The sequence below is a fragment of the Neoarius graeffei genome, chromosome 4 (assembly GCF_027579695.1).
Source record: "Neoarius graeffei isolate fNeoGra1 chromosome 4, fNeoGra1.pri, whole genome shotgun sequence".
Lineage (NCBI taxonomy): Eukaryota > Metazoa > Chordata > Actinopteri > Siluriformes > Ariidae > Neoarius > Neoarius graeffei.
In genome coordinates, this window is record NC_083572.1 from 2876617 (window position 1) to 2893999 (window position 17383).

Genomic DNA, 17383 nt, shown 5'->3' on the forward strand with positions numbered 1-17383 from the left:
AGTTGAAGTTCGAACATCTTTAACCACCAGTTCACTTTCCCCTGACCTCAACAAACATCAAGTGACCTTGAACCAGTTTCAAGAGGCTTGCAAAACTTGCAATTACAACACACTATTCTGAAAAAAAAATCTCTAATCAGAAGAATCTAACAGAATAACGGTTTCTGAGAAAATTTCACAACAGTGAAACAGCTCAGCATTTTTATAAAGGAGCTGAAAACTCAGGTGACATTTCACCTTAAAACTTTGTGAAATGATGAGGCGACAAAACGACCAGTTTTGCAGCAAACAGTGAAGTTTTATTAAAAGATCTGTAGGATGATTAACTGAGAAATGCATCAGACAGATGAGACATAGCTTTATTTATTTATTTTCTTTAATAGTACCAGGATTAATGCAGCATTTTTTCCCTTTTCTTTAAAATCAGCATTCATTAAGCAAAACGGTTTTTATGCTTTTTTTCGATGTAAAGAAAGAATTTCAGGTTAAGAAGAAGCTTAGCGATCAATTTGGGTTTTAACTGACTGCTAAACAAAATATTAGCGATCAGATTAAAAACAGATTTCAGCAGTGTAATCCTGGAAACACACTGAACGACTGACCATACAAGGAAGTGAGTCGGCGATTCAGGTTGTCAAGGGAGGGCTCTCGGACAGAAAAGTTCCCCATCTCAGCAATGTAGGCCTTTGATTTGCGTTCTTTAATATTCTTTTTATTGGTGCAACAGAAAGCGCTCCAATAATGACTGGGAATGTTAATTCCGTTTGGGTACCTGGCATTATTTCTTGTTATGGGTAACCACTGATCCCCAGGAACGACCCCGGTCACAATGTACGCCGGGTGATTTTGGTCTAGCCTGCAAACATCTCTCAAGTGTCTAAGCATCTTTTTCTCCACTTGCCTTTCCCACTCCCCGTTGTCGCTTTGGTTTTGTGGTGCTATGTTGGTTAAAGTGAAGGTGGAATTTGCTTGATCCTGATCAGCAGCATAGCTATTTGGAAACACATGACCTCGAGTATAATTACCACGACCGACATAATCTGAGTCCACAGCCTGGTTCCTGATATTTCCAGGATCTCTCGGGGAGTCAATCATGTATCTGATATCTTTATATTCAGGGATGTTTTCAAGCTGTTAAGGAGGAGAAATGAAACAATAGTGAATTACACTGTTCATGATAAATAAAACATAAGAATCTGATTTTACAGAAATGAAACTAGTGGTGTGCTTTTAACTGCTGCATATTTACTTGATATTATCTGTGTACTTAAATGCTCCACATGTTAATAAATCAGTACTGTAACATTTAAACACACCGACTGACCTGAGGTTCAATTTTCCAGTCAAAACGTTCAGTGTTCACGAACTTGATGAATGTATAGGCTGAGTAAACAGGGATCCTCCTCACGGTGTCATACACGGTGGCAAATCTGTAATTGTTTTCCAAGCGCTGACAAATCTTCTGATACTGACGTCCAGAGAAGACAGTCGGGACGATGATCTGATTTTGGTTTGCTGGGTTTCGGATGAAGAAGTTAGGACAGGATTGTTGGAAAGAACCCACAACCTCCGTCAGGGTCGGTGAGGAGAAAGCGGCGAGCAGGAGCACCAGAGCGAGGAGCTTCATCCTGATACACGGTGGAGGAGTGTGTGAGGAGTGTGAAGGGTGTGTGTGAGGAGTGTGTGTGAGGAGTGTGAGGGGTGTGTGATGATGGAGAGCAGAAATCTACCTGAGGACAAGAGGAACACAAACACCAATCAAAACTCAAGTTCATCATCTGAATCCGTCCATCAATCTGTTAATCATCGTTTTAAACAAACAAACAAACAAACAAACAAACAAACAAACAAACAAACAAACAAACAAACAAACTGTCGTCTCCAATCTTCCATTTCATATCAAATCTCTTTAAACTCGGACAGTTTTGATATTTTCAGGTGATCTTTCTGCATCACAGCACGAGATAAACACGGTTCACATGTGATCAGAAGTGGAGTCTCTCAGTTAACAACCTCTGTTGACAACAACTGACCTGAAGATTATTCTAAATACAACAGAATTAATTTAAATATTATTCATTTCTTAATGTCTTACATTGTTCTTTAAAATAAATGTATGAAAATAAATAAATAAATATTTTCCCAAATACTTAAGACGTTTTGTGCAGTAATTATCTGTGTAAGATTACAATCCATACAGAACTGAGAAAGAGAGAGAGAGAGAGAGAGAGCAGTGTGTATATGCACGTGTGTGTGTGTGTGTGTGTGTGTGTGTGTGTGTGTGTGTGAGAGAGAGAGAGAGGGCAAGAGAGAGAGAGAGAGAGAGAGAGAGACCTTGACCTTTAACCAGTCCTTTAATAGTTGGATGATAATTACATTAAATTACCCCCCCCCCCCCCAAAAAAAAAAAAATACAAGACTGTGATTCAAAAATTAGGAAAAGGGAATGGTTCACTATCGTGTATAAAACCTCTCCATCTCCCCAAACAGAAAGAAAAGCTTCTAAATTCAACATCATTTTATAATATACAAACTCAACTTTCAGCCGAGCAGCTGTCAGCCCTCGAAACATCTGTGGACCCTGTCCCTTTCATTTTGTTCCTTCTACTGAGACAGATGCACATTTTTGCCTGACCTATCAGAAAGTTAACCAAATTGATATGTCTGCATTGTGCTGCTATGTACCCTGGACCAAAGACAAGCAATGTATCTTCTAAAACCTCTCCTAACCCCCTGCGTATCGGCTGTAGCACAGAAAAAAGGGGACTCGGTCTGGGACAGCTGAGCCACAAGTGCTGCAGTGTCTCCTCATCATTACGAAAACGGCAATGACTCTCCATCCTTGGATCTATATGTGCCACATATCTGTTGGATCTACAGTATATGTGCCACAGCTCCACTGCAGATCTGCTGTGCGTTTCTCTATGGAGGGTTGATATAGAAATCTGCAGCTACTTTTGGGTGATGAACTTGGTGCCAACACACCCAACCACCTTGACTCCCGTACACCAGCTAGTAATATTCTATTTAGAACCTTCACAGCAACTGCATACAAGGCCTTCTTTGATGATGCTGAGAAGTCCTGTAGTACTGGAGTTTGAAAAGACAGAATGGCTCCATCTTCTTCCTCCTCCTGTTCCTCCACTGCAGCACAGACAGGCAAGGATGGAAAGTCAAGCACTGTAGTTGGTTGAGCCGCAGATTCGGCCCCAAGCGCCTGTCTGAGAGAACCGGGACGTGCACTGAGCTGTTCCTCAGTCTCAGCTGTCTGACTGTCTCTCACTGCTTTAGTCTGTCCAACTCCACGACATCCAGGCTGTGCCTCAGTTTCCTCAACATCATTATAATTAGAGATGTTTTCCTCAGTTGTCATCTTTCTTTTCGTACCAGATCAAGAGGTATCCTTGTCTCCTGAGACCTGCTGTGTGATTTGCGGGGTCCCGCTGTGAGCGTCCCCCTCAGGCTGCGGCTCACCTGCACCACCGACCGCTGTTTGCTCTCTGTGCAGACAGGATGAGCGCTTATGTCCGACATCACCACATTCAAAACATTTCATATTGCCAGAGCTCGCATACACTGTGGAGAAACCAATTTCATATTTCACCTTAAACGACATCTCAAGGGTTTGTGAGGGGCTGTTAAGACACATGAAAGCCTGTCTCCACAGGGACTGGACATGCTGCAGTCTAGCGTCTTTACACCCCAGACGGACTGTCCTAAAACCACTGACAAACTTTCCGAACCGGGTCAGTTCTTTTTCGAGGAGCTCATTCGGGATAAATGGGGGAACACCTGACATGGTAATACATGTTGATGGTACAAATAACGGTGAGACAACAATAAACTGATCATCTAACACCAGGCCTTTCTCCACCAACAGGTGAACTAGACGCTCCTCGCAGACAAAAGCCATCATGACCTTATTCATCCAAGAGCCGTAGGTGATGTTCTTGTGTCCGATTTGCTCTCCTACAGCCAGGAGAATTTGTTCAACGGTATAACGAGCATCAGCCACCACTCTAACCCCATGTCTAATAGATGGGGGGGACCTCATTGAGGGGGGACGCCATACTTCATGGAAAATCTACCACTATACAGAAATCCCAACCAATAACCACAAAATGATGAATTAAACTCCTCTCACCTTACGCCAAGAAACAAGTGGGAAGTAGAAAAAGAAAGTATCAGTCAGAAAACTTTCCCATTCATTCCACAATCACTCACACACCCAAACTCCCAGCATGCAGTGCTAGAGAGAGAGAGAACAGTGTGTATATGCACGTGTGTGTGTCTGTGTGTGAGAGAGAGAGAGAGAGAGAGAGAGAGAGAGAGAGAGCGAGAGTCTCACCACTAGCTGCTGGACCTTGATGTTGAGGTTCAGTAGATGATGTGAGATGATGCCAGGAGGAGAGCTTCAGAGAGAGAGAGAGAGAGAGAGAGAGAGATCTTTACCTGCAGAAGGAGCGTCTGCTCTATCGCTCTCCTGTCTCAGATCCTCTCCTTTTTATAACACTGATGTCGCTGTTTCATGGTTAAAAAAGTCAAAGTCATGGTTAGGGAGAAACGAACACCCTTCCTGTCACATGTACACACTAATTCCTCTCTCAAATGTCCAAGTAATTACACACAGCCCTCCACAATTATTGGCACCCTTGTAAAGATTAGTAAAAAGATTAGAAAAAAATCCACATTTTAGTGAAGTCGCTTCATCTCACACTGAAAAAATGAGAAAAATCCAAACTTTAATAGATATGAATTTATTCAGAGGAAAACAAATCCCTTATCAAGAAATAATAATTTTCAACAAAAATACATGTGCCACTATTATTGGCACCCCTGCGTTTAATAGTCCCTTTGTCCAGCCCCCTTGACCAGTAAAACAGCCCTGAGTCTCTCCTATAACATTTTATAAAGTTGGAGATCCAGAGCAGGGCATCTCCTCTTGACACAATCTCTCCAGATCATCCAGAGTCCTCGGCCCTCTCTTGTGCTCTCTCCTCTTCAGCTCAGCCCACAGGTTTTCACTGTGGTTCAGCTCAGGGGACTGAGCTGGCCAAGGCAGAAGATTGAATCTGTGCTCACTGAACCATTTTGGTGTTAATTTGGGCATCGGATCATTGGACTATTGGAAGATTCAATGATGACCCAGTTTTAGTTTCCCAGCAGAGGAGCCAGATTCTGATTTAAAATGTCCTGGTGTTTCATGGAGTCCATGATGCCATGGACCCTAACAAGGTTTCCAGGCCTGTGGAGGAAAAACAGCCCCAAAACATCACAGAACCTCCACCATATTTTACAGCTGGGATCGGGTTGTCAATTAAAAGGTTGGGTTTTTCTCTCATTAAGTCCATTTTAGCATAAAGGAACTGGGAAGTGGCTATAAGCTACTTTTCAGTGGAGCAAACCAGCAGGGAAGGAATGGAGTGGGGATTGTGATATCAAAGTATCTCAAAGATAGCATAGTCAGCATTAGCAGAAGGAATGATAGGGTGATGAGCATCAGACTTAGTCTTGAGGAGACTGTGAACAGCCTGTGTGCATATGCACCCCAAACTGGCTGTGAGGAAGAAGAGAAAGAAGCCTTTTGGGTGCAGATGGATCTGGAGACTGGTATGATGCCAGAGGAGAGTTTAATTCTGGGGGCTGATCCGAATGGACATATGGGCAGAGGAAGAGGAGTGGTGGAGAGAGTACATGGAGAGTGAGGAATCTGAGACATGAATGAGGAAGGGGAGAGAGTGATTGATTACACTATGTCCTTTGATCTGGCAATATGCAACACTTTCTTCCAGAAAGAAGAGAACTGGTACGTGACCTACAAGAGCGGTGTGAGGGAAATTCAAATAGACTTTCTAATGTGTAGAAGGCAACATTTGAAAGAGCCGAGAAACTGCAAGGTCATAAATGGGGACTGGGTGGTGGTGGCGGATATAGAGTGGAGAGTGGCCAGGAGAAGTAAACGGAGGCAAGTGGAATCAAAAATCAAGTGGTGGTGGTTGAAAGAAGGAGAGCTTAAGAGGGAGTTTAAAGAGAAAGTGTTGGAAAGAACACGACCGTACGCTGGAGTCCAGCAGTGGTGGGAGGAAAATAGTAGAGCGATTTATGAAGTGGATGAGGAGGTACAAGGCAAAACATTGAGAAAGGGACCTCTGGAAGATAAAGAAGCTTGATGGTGGAATGAAGAAGTGCAAGAAGTGGTGAAAGATAAGAAGTCGGTGAAAAAGAAGAGGGAGCTATCTGGATCACAAGTAGATAGAGAAGAGTTTAAACAAGCAAAGAAAAGGGCAAAAAAGGCAGTGGCTGTAGCCAAAGCAAAGGCATGGAAAGAGGTGGAAAAAGAATTGGAAACACCGGGAGGAGAAAGGAAGTTGTATAGGATTGCAAAGGCTCAGGACAAAGCGTCTGTTAGGGTTTTGCTGGGATTCAAACCTGGGTCGCTGGTGTGATAATCCAGCAAACCCCCACTAGGCCACCAGGGGGATGACTCAAGTGCAGAGGTGTGAGGCAAAAGTAGAGTAGCAAAAAACAGTTTATTTACAATATGTACAATCCAAAAGGTGTAGTCCAAAAACACTCAGAAGATCTCATCATCTCTAGCCGCTCTATCCTTCTACAGGGTCGCAGGCAAGCTGGAGCCTATCCCAGCTGACTACGGGCGAAAGGCGGGGTACACCCTGGACAAGTCGCCAGGTCATCACAGGGCTGACACATAGACAACCATTCACACTCACGGTCAATTTAGAGTCACCAGTTAACCTAACCTGCATGTCTTTGGACTGTGGGGGAAACCGGAGCACCCGGAGGAAACCCACGTGGACACGGGGAGAACATGCAAACTCCACACAGAAAGGCCCTCGCCGGCCACGGGGCTCGAACCCAGGACCTTCTTGCTGTGAGGCGACAGCGCTAACCACTACACCACCGTGCCGCCCCCACTCAGAAGATATAAGGGAAAAAATAAAAAATCCAAAAGTTCAAAGTCAATACAAAAGCCAAAAAACCAGAAAAGAAGAGGCAAAAATACCAACGCTCAGAAGATCCAAAAAACAGTAAATACCAAGTCCAAAAAGTCCAAAAAGAAAAGCAAAGTACAAAACCTACAAAGACAAAGGCAAGGAACACGGAACAGAGACAAACATGACAAGAAAAGGAAATAACAGCGGCCTCTAGAGGCTAAAACAGTCCCAGTCCTAACAGGACCCCCCCCCCCCCCCCCCCCCCCCCAGGAGCGTCTCCTGACGTTCCCAGGGCGATCCGGAGGGGCCGAATGGAAGTCCCGACACAGTTCTTTATCTAAGACGTCCTGAGCGGGAACCCAGCAGCGCTCCTCAGGACCATAGCCCTCCCAGTCTACCAGATATTGAAGGCCCCCGCGGACCCGGCAAGAGTCCAGCAGGCAGCGCACGGTGAAAACAGTCTGACCCTGGAAGATGCGGGGGGGGGCGGGGGATTCCTAGGGGCAGGGGCATACATGGATGTCAGTACGGGCCGCAACAGGGAAACATGGAATGTGGGGTTGATCCTTAGAGTCCGGGGCAACTGGAGCCGGTAGGCAACAGTGTTCACCCTGCGCACCACCTTGAAGGGGCCAATGTAGCGAGGAGCAAGTTTGCGGTTCTCCACCCACAGCAGAAGGTCCTTGGTGGACAGCCAAACCCGCTGCCCAGGGCGGAAAACTTGGGCAGGCCTTCTATGGCGGTTGGCCTGAGTCTGATTGGTTCTGGAAGTCTGAATGAGAGTCCTCCTGACCTTGTTCCAGGTCTTGCGACACCGTCTGACATACTGGTTGACCGAGGGCACCCCAGCGTCCTCCTCCTGTTCTGGAAACAAAGGTGGCTGGAACCCGAATTGGCACTGGAACGGCGACAACCTGGTGGCCGATAACTGCAGGGTGTTGTGGGCGTACTCCGCCCATGGCAGCCAGGTGCTCCATAATGTTGGGTTATCCTTCACCAGGCCTCGCAGGGTGATTTCCAGGTCCTGGTTGAGCCTCTCTGTCTGACCATTGGACTGGGGATGGAACCCAGAGGAGAGGCTGGCAGTGGCCCCGATGAGCTTGCAGAACCCATGCCATACTCGGGAGGAGAACTGGGGCCCCCGGTCTGAAACGATGTCCTGTGGGAGACCAAAACCTCGGAAGACATGAGTGAACATGAGTTTGGCAGTTTCCAGGGCAGAAGGGAGCTTGCACAGTGGTATGAAGCGGCAGGCCTTAGAAAATCTGTCTACTATGACCAAAATGACGGCATTACCTTGTGACTCAGGGAGACCCATGATGAAGTCGACTGCCACGTGGGACCAGGGATGCCAGGGAATGGTCAAAGGATGCAGGAGGCCCTGGGGATGCTGTCATGGGTTCTTGCTTCTGGTGCATACATCACAGGACAGGACGAATGACCTTACTTCCTTCTCCATGCTCGGCCACCAGAAGCGTCTTTTCAGGAAGTCCAGGGTCCTCCGAGCTCCCGGGTGGGCGGTGAGAGGGGAGGAGTGACCCCACTGGAGAACCTTGGCCCGGGCTTGTCAAGGGATGTACAAGAGGCCCGGTGGCCCCGTCCCAGGACTGGGGTCCTGGCGTTGAGCTCGTCGGACGGCCTCCTCAACACCCCAGCAGACAGGGGCCACAATCCGGGACACAGGGATAATAGGTCCAACCTCACTCTCTCTGTTGGTGGCAGAGAACAGCCTGGAAAGCGCTTCAGGTTTGGTGTTCTTAGAGCCGGGGCGGTACGATAGGGTGAAGTTGAATCGACTGAAAAACAAGGCCCACCTAGCCTGTCGTGGGTTCAGTCTCTTTGCTTGCTGGAGGTACTCCAGGTTCTTATGGTCCGTCCACACCAGAAATGGATGTTGCGCTCCCTCCAGCCAGTGCCTCCATTCCTCAAGGGCCAGTTTGACCGCTAGTAGTTCTCGATCCCCCACATCATACCGGGACTCTGTAGGGCTCAGGCGGTGGGAGAAGTCTGCCCCCGCCCAACCCGACAACCACCTCCCACCCACCACCTAAGAAAACACTAACTTCGTCCAGAACACACACGACCCCATACACAAACTCACAACAGCTATTTTCAAGAACAAATTTCCAGTTTTAATGACTAGTGCAATAAAAAATACAAAGATAAACAATAAAAGATAAACAATAAACAAAAAGACTCAATGACTTCGCATTACAGCTATCCACAGCTATTAAAGAAAGCACAACTGCACTACAGCACCACCTGATGGTCGAAATATTGCACAAGTCAGTCAGTTTTACCAACAGAGTGCACAATGAATTATCATAGAGTACCATTCACCATTATTATTAACAAGAAGACTTAAACCTCCATTAAAGTCGCACCATATAAATAACAAAAGAAGCTCAACAGTTAAACAATCACAATTACAGCATAACATGAAGTGACAAAAGATCTAAAAATACTACACATTAAAGTGGCAAAAATGGTAAAACGCAATCATGTATCATAAATAAATGAACTAACGACAGAGAAGACGTAAATCCTATACATATTACTGTACACATAAGAAGAAATAACAAACACTATTGTGTAGCATAAATAACAAGAAGTAACAAATGAAGAAGTTAACACTCTTTAAAGTGGCAAAAATGGCAAACCACTATAATTTGTCATAAATAACAAGACGTGCAAAAGAAGTAAGAGGAAAACAGTCTATATACATATATATACTATATATATATATATATATATATATATATATATATATATATATATATATACAGTCTATATATATATATATATATATATATATATATATATATATATATATATATATATATATATACATACATATATACTAACTTGTCGTAGCCCCATAATATGCACAATCCCGCCAGCGGAATGTTGTACTAGTCATCAAAAAGACTTTACTACCATAGTACTACACTACTATGACATTACACAGAGTCTTAAGTAATACATTACGACTCATTGCCATTCTGGTAACAGCAAATTTATAATGGGCCGTGTCCCCGACGTACAACACATGACGAGAAATGTTTAAATGACCATGTAAAGCTATGACCATGTTAGCAAGCATCAATAATATAAGGCTAATTAGGGCACTAATTCATGTCACTCACTGAAATTGATTCATAAAGCATACCTTTTTCTTTTGCTCGTTTCTCCTCCTCTTCTTTCCTTTTCTTCCGGAATTGGGCACCTGATGGCTTTGACCTTTTCCTATCCATTAGATCCCCCCCGCCCGTCTTGTTTTTTTTTTTTGGCAGTTTTTTTTTTGGGGACCTTTTCTTTTGGGACCATTTTTTTTTTTCGCGCCCGCGCTCGTGCCGCCCGGTCGGACTGCCCCCAGGACCGCCCCTGCTCAGAGGCACTCCAGGACTGTTTTTCCACCACTGACTGGAGCATGTTCAGACAGGCGGCCACCTACAGCAACATCACAGATCTCCAGGAGTACACGGAGACTGTCACTGCCTACATGAGGAAGTGCATGGACGACGTTACGGTCACCAGAACCATCTCCATTTGGGCCAATCAGAAGCCATGGCTGACAGGGGAAGTCCATAGGCTCCTGTGGGCTCGGAACCTCACCTTCAGAGCTGGGGACGAGGTGGGCCTGAGGACAGCTAGGGCCAATCTGTCACGAGGCATCAGGGTGGCCAAGAGACAGTATTCCAGGCACATTGCTGACCATTTCAACAACAGCAGAGACACCAGGAACCTGTGGCGGGGGATTCAGACCATCACAGACTACAAGCCTTCGCCACAGACCTGTGACAACTTCACGTCTCTGCTGAATCAGTTGAACGACTTCTTCGCTCGCTTTGAGGCAGACAACAGCACCACGGCACAGAAGACCCCACCACCTCCTGGCGACCAGGTGTTGACGCTGTCCCCAGACAGCGTGAGGAGAGCTCTCAGGACGACAAATGCATGAAAAGCCCTGGGTCCTGATAACATTCCTGGTCGTGTCCTGAGAGACTGTGCCGAGGAGCTCGCAGATGTCGTTACAGACATCTTCAACATCTCGTTGAGCCAGGCTGTTGTCCCCACGTGCCTCAAAACCACCACCATCATCCTGGTCCCGAAGAAGCCGTCTCCCTCCTGCTTCAATGACTACCGCCCTGTCGCACTCACTCCCATCCTCATGAAGTGCTTCGAGCGGCTAGTCATGAGGCATATCAAGTCTGCCCTCCCCCCCGCCCTGGACCCTTTCCAGTTTGCATATCAGTCCAACCGTTCGACCAATGACGCCATCTCCACTGCCCTCCACTCAGCCCTCACCCACCTGGAGACAAAAGACTCATACGTATGACAGAATGCTGTTCATAGACTTTAGCTCAGCAATCAACACAATCATTCCTCAGCAGCTCATTCATAAACTGGACCAGCTAGGACTCAACACCTCCCTGTGCAACTGGCTGCTGGACTTCCTGACGGGGAGACCACAGACTGTACAGGTCGGCAGCAACTCCTCCAGCACCATCACACTGAACACGGGGGCCCCCCAAGGATGTGTGCTAAGCCCCCTCCTCTTCACTGTGCTGACCCACGACTGCACACCAACATCCAACTCAAATCTCTTCATTAAGTTTGCGGATGACACGACTGTGGTGGGTCTCATCAACAATGGCAATGAGACAACCTACAGGAGTGAGGTGAGCCGCTTGGCCATGTGGTGCAAGGACAACAATCTCCGTCTGAACGTGGAGAAGGCGAAGGAGATTGTTGTGGACTTCAGGAGAGAGCACACCCACAGGGTTTCTGCAGGCTTGAACAAGTTCAATTTAAGACTTTTTAAGACCTTTTTAAGACCATAACAGGTTAAATTTAAGACTTATGCCGCACAAAAAAATAAAGAAAATTGGGAGAGCCTGAATTACTTTCGAAATAACAAAATTTATTATCATTCACCAATGAACTCATTACATCCCTAGGGTGTGCTCTTGCATTAATGAGGAACTAAGTTGCAGTGGAGCCAAAGACATCCCGCAAATCACTTGAGAATGAGGCATTCGATTCCGTACGGTTTGCGTGTTGTAACGTTACAGTTCGTACGGAGTTCGCTGATACACCGTCTCGAGATGTGCTTGGACCTGACAACGGTGAACAAAATTGAGTGATGGCATGCGAATGTTGCAGACTTTTATGGGCAGCCTGGTGCTTCTCCGCTTTCGCGTGCGATTCCGGTGCCTTTACACCCAGGGTGCTGAGTTTGAGTGTTCTTTTGCACAATGTGCATTACGCCTCAAACGGATTGTTTGGTACACGTTTTAACCAGTCTACGAAATCATTGTGTTCAAGCCAGCAGTCGTTAAACTTGCATTTGCCCATTTTGCTACAAACCGTGACAATAGGGCTGTGCGATATGGGAAAAAATGAATATCCCGATACATTTTCTCCATTTCACGATATACGATATATATCTCGATATATTTAAATCTCCTCTAAAGGACCCCATGAAATCTAACTTTTACTCTTTACTGTTTTCACTACAATCCCTGCAGATTAAATAACATTCTTGGTTAACTTTAAAGGTGGTTTTCAACAACACATTTTAAATTTTCATGTTAGTGATTAATCACAATTGAATTGAAATAAGACTATTTTTATTCAACAAAGATGAGGCACAAACTGCAAAAACAATCTTGAAAATTGCAACAAAGGGGCAACACAATACAGAGCTGCTCAGAGCTCAAACCAATAAAGTGCAAGCTCAACACTGAGAAAGACATTTAGCCTAAATAAGAAAAGTGCGCATTCATTAAATTATTTTAAAAAATAGATCTCCAAGCTATTAACCTGACTACTGAGAACCACTGGAACATTCACAATAGAGAGAGAGATTGAGGGAGAGAAGAGAGAGATCTGCAAAACATCATTTTTCTCTTTGCACACTTTTGAACTGAGTGTTTTCTGGCTCTGCCTCTCAGATGTGTATAATTCCGGTACTGCCTTTTCTGTAAAATGTCCGCGACCAGGCAACTCATATTTGGGATCAAGTGTGTTTAGTAATTTTTGGAAGCCTGGTTTTTCCACTATACTAACTGGGATCATGTCTTCGGCAACGAAGTGAGTGATTGCATCCGTTATAGCTCTCCATCTCTGACTCAGTTTCTCATATGGGCGGCTTTGGAGAACGAGGCCACCATGGTCATTTGTTTAGCTTGTGGGGGGTTTTAGCTCGTGGGCAAGTAGTTCGGAGTTTAAGAGACTCTTCATACTGTACCGGGTGAGTCTTCAGGTGATGGAACATATTTGTAGTGCTGCTGCCTTTCGTGATGACAGGTTTTTTGCACACTTTACAAACTGGCATTTGCTGTTCCACGTCCTCCTCACGATATCCAAAAATGCCAGATGACTGACCCCTTACTAGTTCTTTTAGGAACCAATTCGTCTGCTTCCATTTTTAATTTGTCGCTGAAATTGCCAGAGCTTACACGGTAGCCTATGCAACACCAGCAATTGCACGAACTGAGTCAGCGCTGTAAACCGGAACCAGGAAATCTTCCCGCCGGCAGTGTTGCTAGATACTGCTGACATTTTCCAGCCCAAAATATGTTCAAACCCCGCCAAAACGCATTTAAAACCGCCCAATCTGGCAACACAACCGAAACTAGAAAATCTTCCCGGAAGTTCCTTTCAGCACCTAGGTGCCAACCAATCCCGGGTGACATCTAGGAGCTGAAAGGAACTTCCGGGAAGATTGTCTACGTGCAGAATTATTCTGCACGTAACCTAGGTCTTAAATTACCCAAATGAGATTTTAGACCAACAGTGCAAAATATCTCTGTATTTTAGACTTTTTTAGGCCTAAAATTGAAAATGTGTAATTTTAGACTTTTTTAGACTCCGCGGACACCCTGCACTCAGCATGCTCCACTATCTATCGACGGTGCTGCAGTGGAGAGGGTGAGCAGCACCAAGTTTCTGGGTGTGCACATCTCTGAAGACCTGTCCTGGAGCAACAACACCGCATCACTGGCCAAAAAAGCCCAACAGCGTCTGTACTTCCTCCGCAAACTGAGGAGAGCAAGAGCCCCGGCCCCCATCATGCACACTTTCTACAGAGGCACCATTGAGAACATCCTGACCAGCTGCATCACCGTGTGGTACGGCGCCTGCACCGTGTCCTGCTGCAAGATTCTGCAGCGCATCATGAGAACAGCTGAGAGGATCATTGGTGTCTCTCTCCCTTCTCTAATGGATATTTATAACTCCCGCCTCACCCGCAAAGCCATCAGGATTGCAGGTGACCCCACCCACCCATCTCACAGCCTCTTCAGCCTGCTGCCGTCGGGGAGGAGACTGCGGAGTCTCCGGGCCAAAACCAGCAGGCTCAAGAACAGTTTCTTTCACCAGGCGGTCAGGAGGCTCAACTCCCTCCCTGTTCTGCCCCTCCTCCCCCCTCTGCCCCTGCCACAGATTCTGCTCGCACACCCCCCTGCCCCCCCTTCAGTATCTGACATGTCATCCTCACAGTTTCCCCCCCAACACACACACACACACACACACACACACACACACACACACACACACACACACACACACACACACACCTCATCGTTCATTAACACACTGAACTCAGGGACCGCACATCTCACTTTACCTCGCTCATTTGCACTATTCCGCACTACCTCACCTTAACAGCTGCTAGTTTGTTTATTCTGCTTATTTCATGTTTACCTGCTATACCTCAAGTGCCCTTGTCTGTTTTGTTTATTTGAACCAGAGTGTGTGTGTGTGTGTGTGTGTGTATGTCTATATGAGTGTTTAGTCTACGTCTAGTTCATATCTAGAGTGTTTATACTGTTTATATTGTCTGTTTGAGTGTTTAGTCTTTGTGTAGTTCTTATCTAGTGTTTATACTGTTTATATTGTCTGAGTGTTTAGTCTATGTCTTGTTCTCATCTAGTGTTTATACTGTTTATTTATACTGTTTATATTGTTTGTCTGAGTGTTTAGTCTATGTCTAGTTTCTATCTAGAGTGTTTATACTGTTTATATTGTTTTTTTTTCAATTATTCTATTTTTATTTTTTATTTATTGCATTGCCTGTTTGCACCGTGGGTCAGAGAGGACTGAAATTTGTCGAGCATGTATAGCATATTTGACAATAAAGTTGACTTGACTTGACTTGATTTAAATTAAGGAGAGACCTGCTCTTATCAGTAGACCGACAGAAAGATCAGGTTTATGGGTGTAGACTCTTCATTTGACCAATTAGCATGAAATCCTTTGTCTACCTGTAACCAGTCATGAAACACTAGCCCTGTGCAGGGAACTGTTTAATGGCATCTAACACCTTGTTCTCTGAAGCTCTTCTCCCCAGCCGCGGTGATCATCAACATATTACTCTGGACTCAGCTGTGTCTGTGTGAGTTTAACTGTTGTTGTTGTTGTTGTTGTTGTTGTTTTTTTCTTCAGAAGGTAATATTTTCCACCACAACCACATCCTTCACACTTCCTGAAGTCACTAGCAGAGGTACATTAAGATCAGACCTATGGATGTACTTTTGCTCTTTGTAATGGGAAGTCAAAAATACACTGGTAAATCAAAATGAATAAATATTACTATTATTTAAAAACAAATCAAACTAAATTTCAAAAGAGACTGAAATAAGAATACTTCCTCATCAAAAACCAGGGCAAATGTGTGTGCAAATATTTCTCATATGTCAAGAGACTATTGTGGTAATGAAGGGGTTTAACATTATGGAGCATCATGAAAAATCATGGGCAATGCAAAAAATATTCAGATTTAAAAAGCACTGTAATTCCTACACCCTTCACCTGATGTAAATACTCTTACATTAAAGCCGAATGTCTGAATATTGAGCTCATATTCATTTAACTTCAACCCAAATATATTTTATTAGACATATTTATGGAGCTGACTGGATGTGTATATTTTACTGATCAGTTCCCTGATATTGTGTTGTCATCTAATCTGCCCTCCTTTGAAAAAACCTTGGACACTCCTGTATTAGACGACTGAAAATGATTTAAAAACTTGACTCGACTTTCATGCTTTTGTATTGTATTGGTTTACAAAAACGACATGGGAAACTCCTCCATAAAACAAAGTCAATGTTCCTGTGTTTTATAAAAATGCTCCTTCTGACACACAGGACTCTTGAATGTTAGGCTAATACAGACTGAAAGAGAGATGATGCACGAGTGGACCACACCCACTGATTTAATTGGACAGGTCATGCATGATTTATTTATTTAACATATTTACTCTTCAGATCTTGAAAGTAATTCATGCCCAGTATAAAAATGAATAAAACCAACCTGTTTCTCACCAGAAGCTGCTGGAACTTGATGTTGAAGTTCAGAAGGAGATGTGAGATGATTGCAGGAAGAGATCTTAGTCGAGTGGTCTTTATCTGTAGAAGGTCATGTACACCGGTCGTGTAGTGTTGTGGTCGAGAGGGGAGTGTAAAGAATAGTTCTGGTTAAAACCACTTGGGGCAGTTCTGTTAGAGGAAATAATCAGCTTCATGGTGGTAAGAGTAATTCCACTTCACTTCGTCTGCATCACACCACCCTGTTGTGGATTATTTTCCTGAAATTGCACACAGTGTTGCATTTTATTCCATACTTCTTGCAGTCATGCTCATTAAGGGAAACTTAAGACAAGACTCAACATCTGTGGAGAGAAAAAAGAATGAAGCAAGCCATCATATCAACCTGGAATAAACTGTTGCTACTATAAGTTCACTGCTGCCTAGATGATGAAGTACTCTGTCTTGATCCAAGTGACCTCAGGAGGATCCTGCTCAGAGTCAACCCACGGAAAGCTTGTGCAGACCAACTAACGCATGTCCTCACAGACATTCACAACACCTTCCTGAGCCAAGCCATTGTACCCCCGTGCTTCAAGGCCACCACCATCATACCCCTGCCAAAGAAGACAAATGTTTAAACTGAGAAAATGTATCATTTAAAGAGAAAAATTAGGTGATTTTAAATTTCATGACAACAACACATCTCAAAAAAGTTGGGACAAGGCCATGTTTACCACTGTGATACACCAGCATCAACCCTCAATGTCTACCACCCTATAGCACTCACTTCCATCAGAATGAAATACTTAAAGAAGCTGGTCAAGGACCACATAACATCAAGACTCCCTGAAATACTTGATCCACTTCAGTTTGCATACTACTGCCCTAACCGTTCCACTGATGACACCATACTGGCAGCACTGCACCTGAGCCTGGCACATCTGGAGAATAAGAACTGTTATTAAATGTTAATAAGAACTGAGGGAAGTTATTCACAACACCTTCCTGAGCCAAGCCATCATACCCCCGTGCTTCAAGGCCACCACCATCATACCACTGCCGAAGAAGACACCAGCATCAAACCTTAATGCAACACCTTTTGCAACAACT

At 44.7% G+C, this 17383-nt stretch overlaps 1 protein-coding gene across 2 annotated transcripts; it reads right to left on the bottom strand.

The window, feature by feature from the left end:
* Window positions 1-277: 277 nt before the first annotated feature.
* Window positions 278-4493, bottom strand: LOC132884257 (endonuclease domain-containing 1 protein-like). Of its 2 annotated transcripts, none has more exons than XM_060918074.1 (3): window positions 4349-4493; window positions 1325-1730; window positions 278-1131 (listed from the first exon to the last, which is right to left on the bottom strand). In XM_060918074.1, the coding sequence occupies exons 2-3, from the start codon at window positions 1625-1627 to the stop codon at window positions 565-567; spliced, it is 870 nt and encodes a 289-aa protein (XP_060774057.1). In that variant the 5' UTR covers window positions 1628-1730; window positions 4349-4493; the 3' UTR covers window positions 278-564. The 2 variants fall into 2 exon arrangements, with proteins under 2 accessions (XP_060774057.1, XP_060774058.1); XM_060918075.1 differs by having other exon boundaries at window positions 4453-4491.
* Between the last annotated feature and the right edge of the window lie 12890 nt (window positions 4494-17383).

Bases quoted from the DNA above. Each gene is read 5' to 3' on its own strand.
- LOC132884257 (XM_060918074.1), bottom strand. From the start codon at position 1,627: ATGAAGCTCCTCGCTCTGGTGCTCCTGCTCGCCGCTTTCTCCTCACCG. The intron at 1,132-1,324 runs GTCAGTCGGTGT...CCTCCTTAACAG, and splicing joins ACTGGAAAATTGAACCTCAG to CTTGAAAACATCCCTGAATA.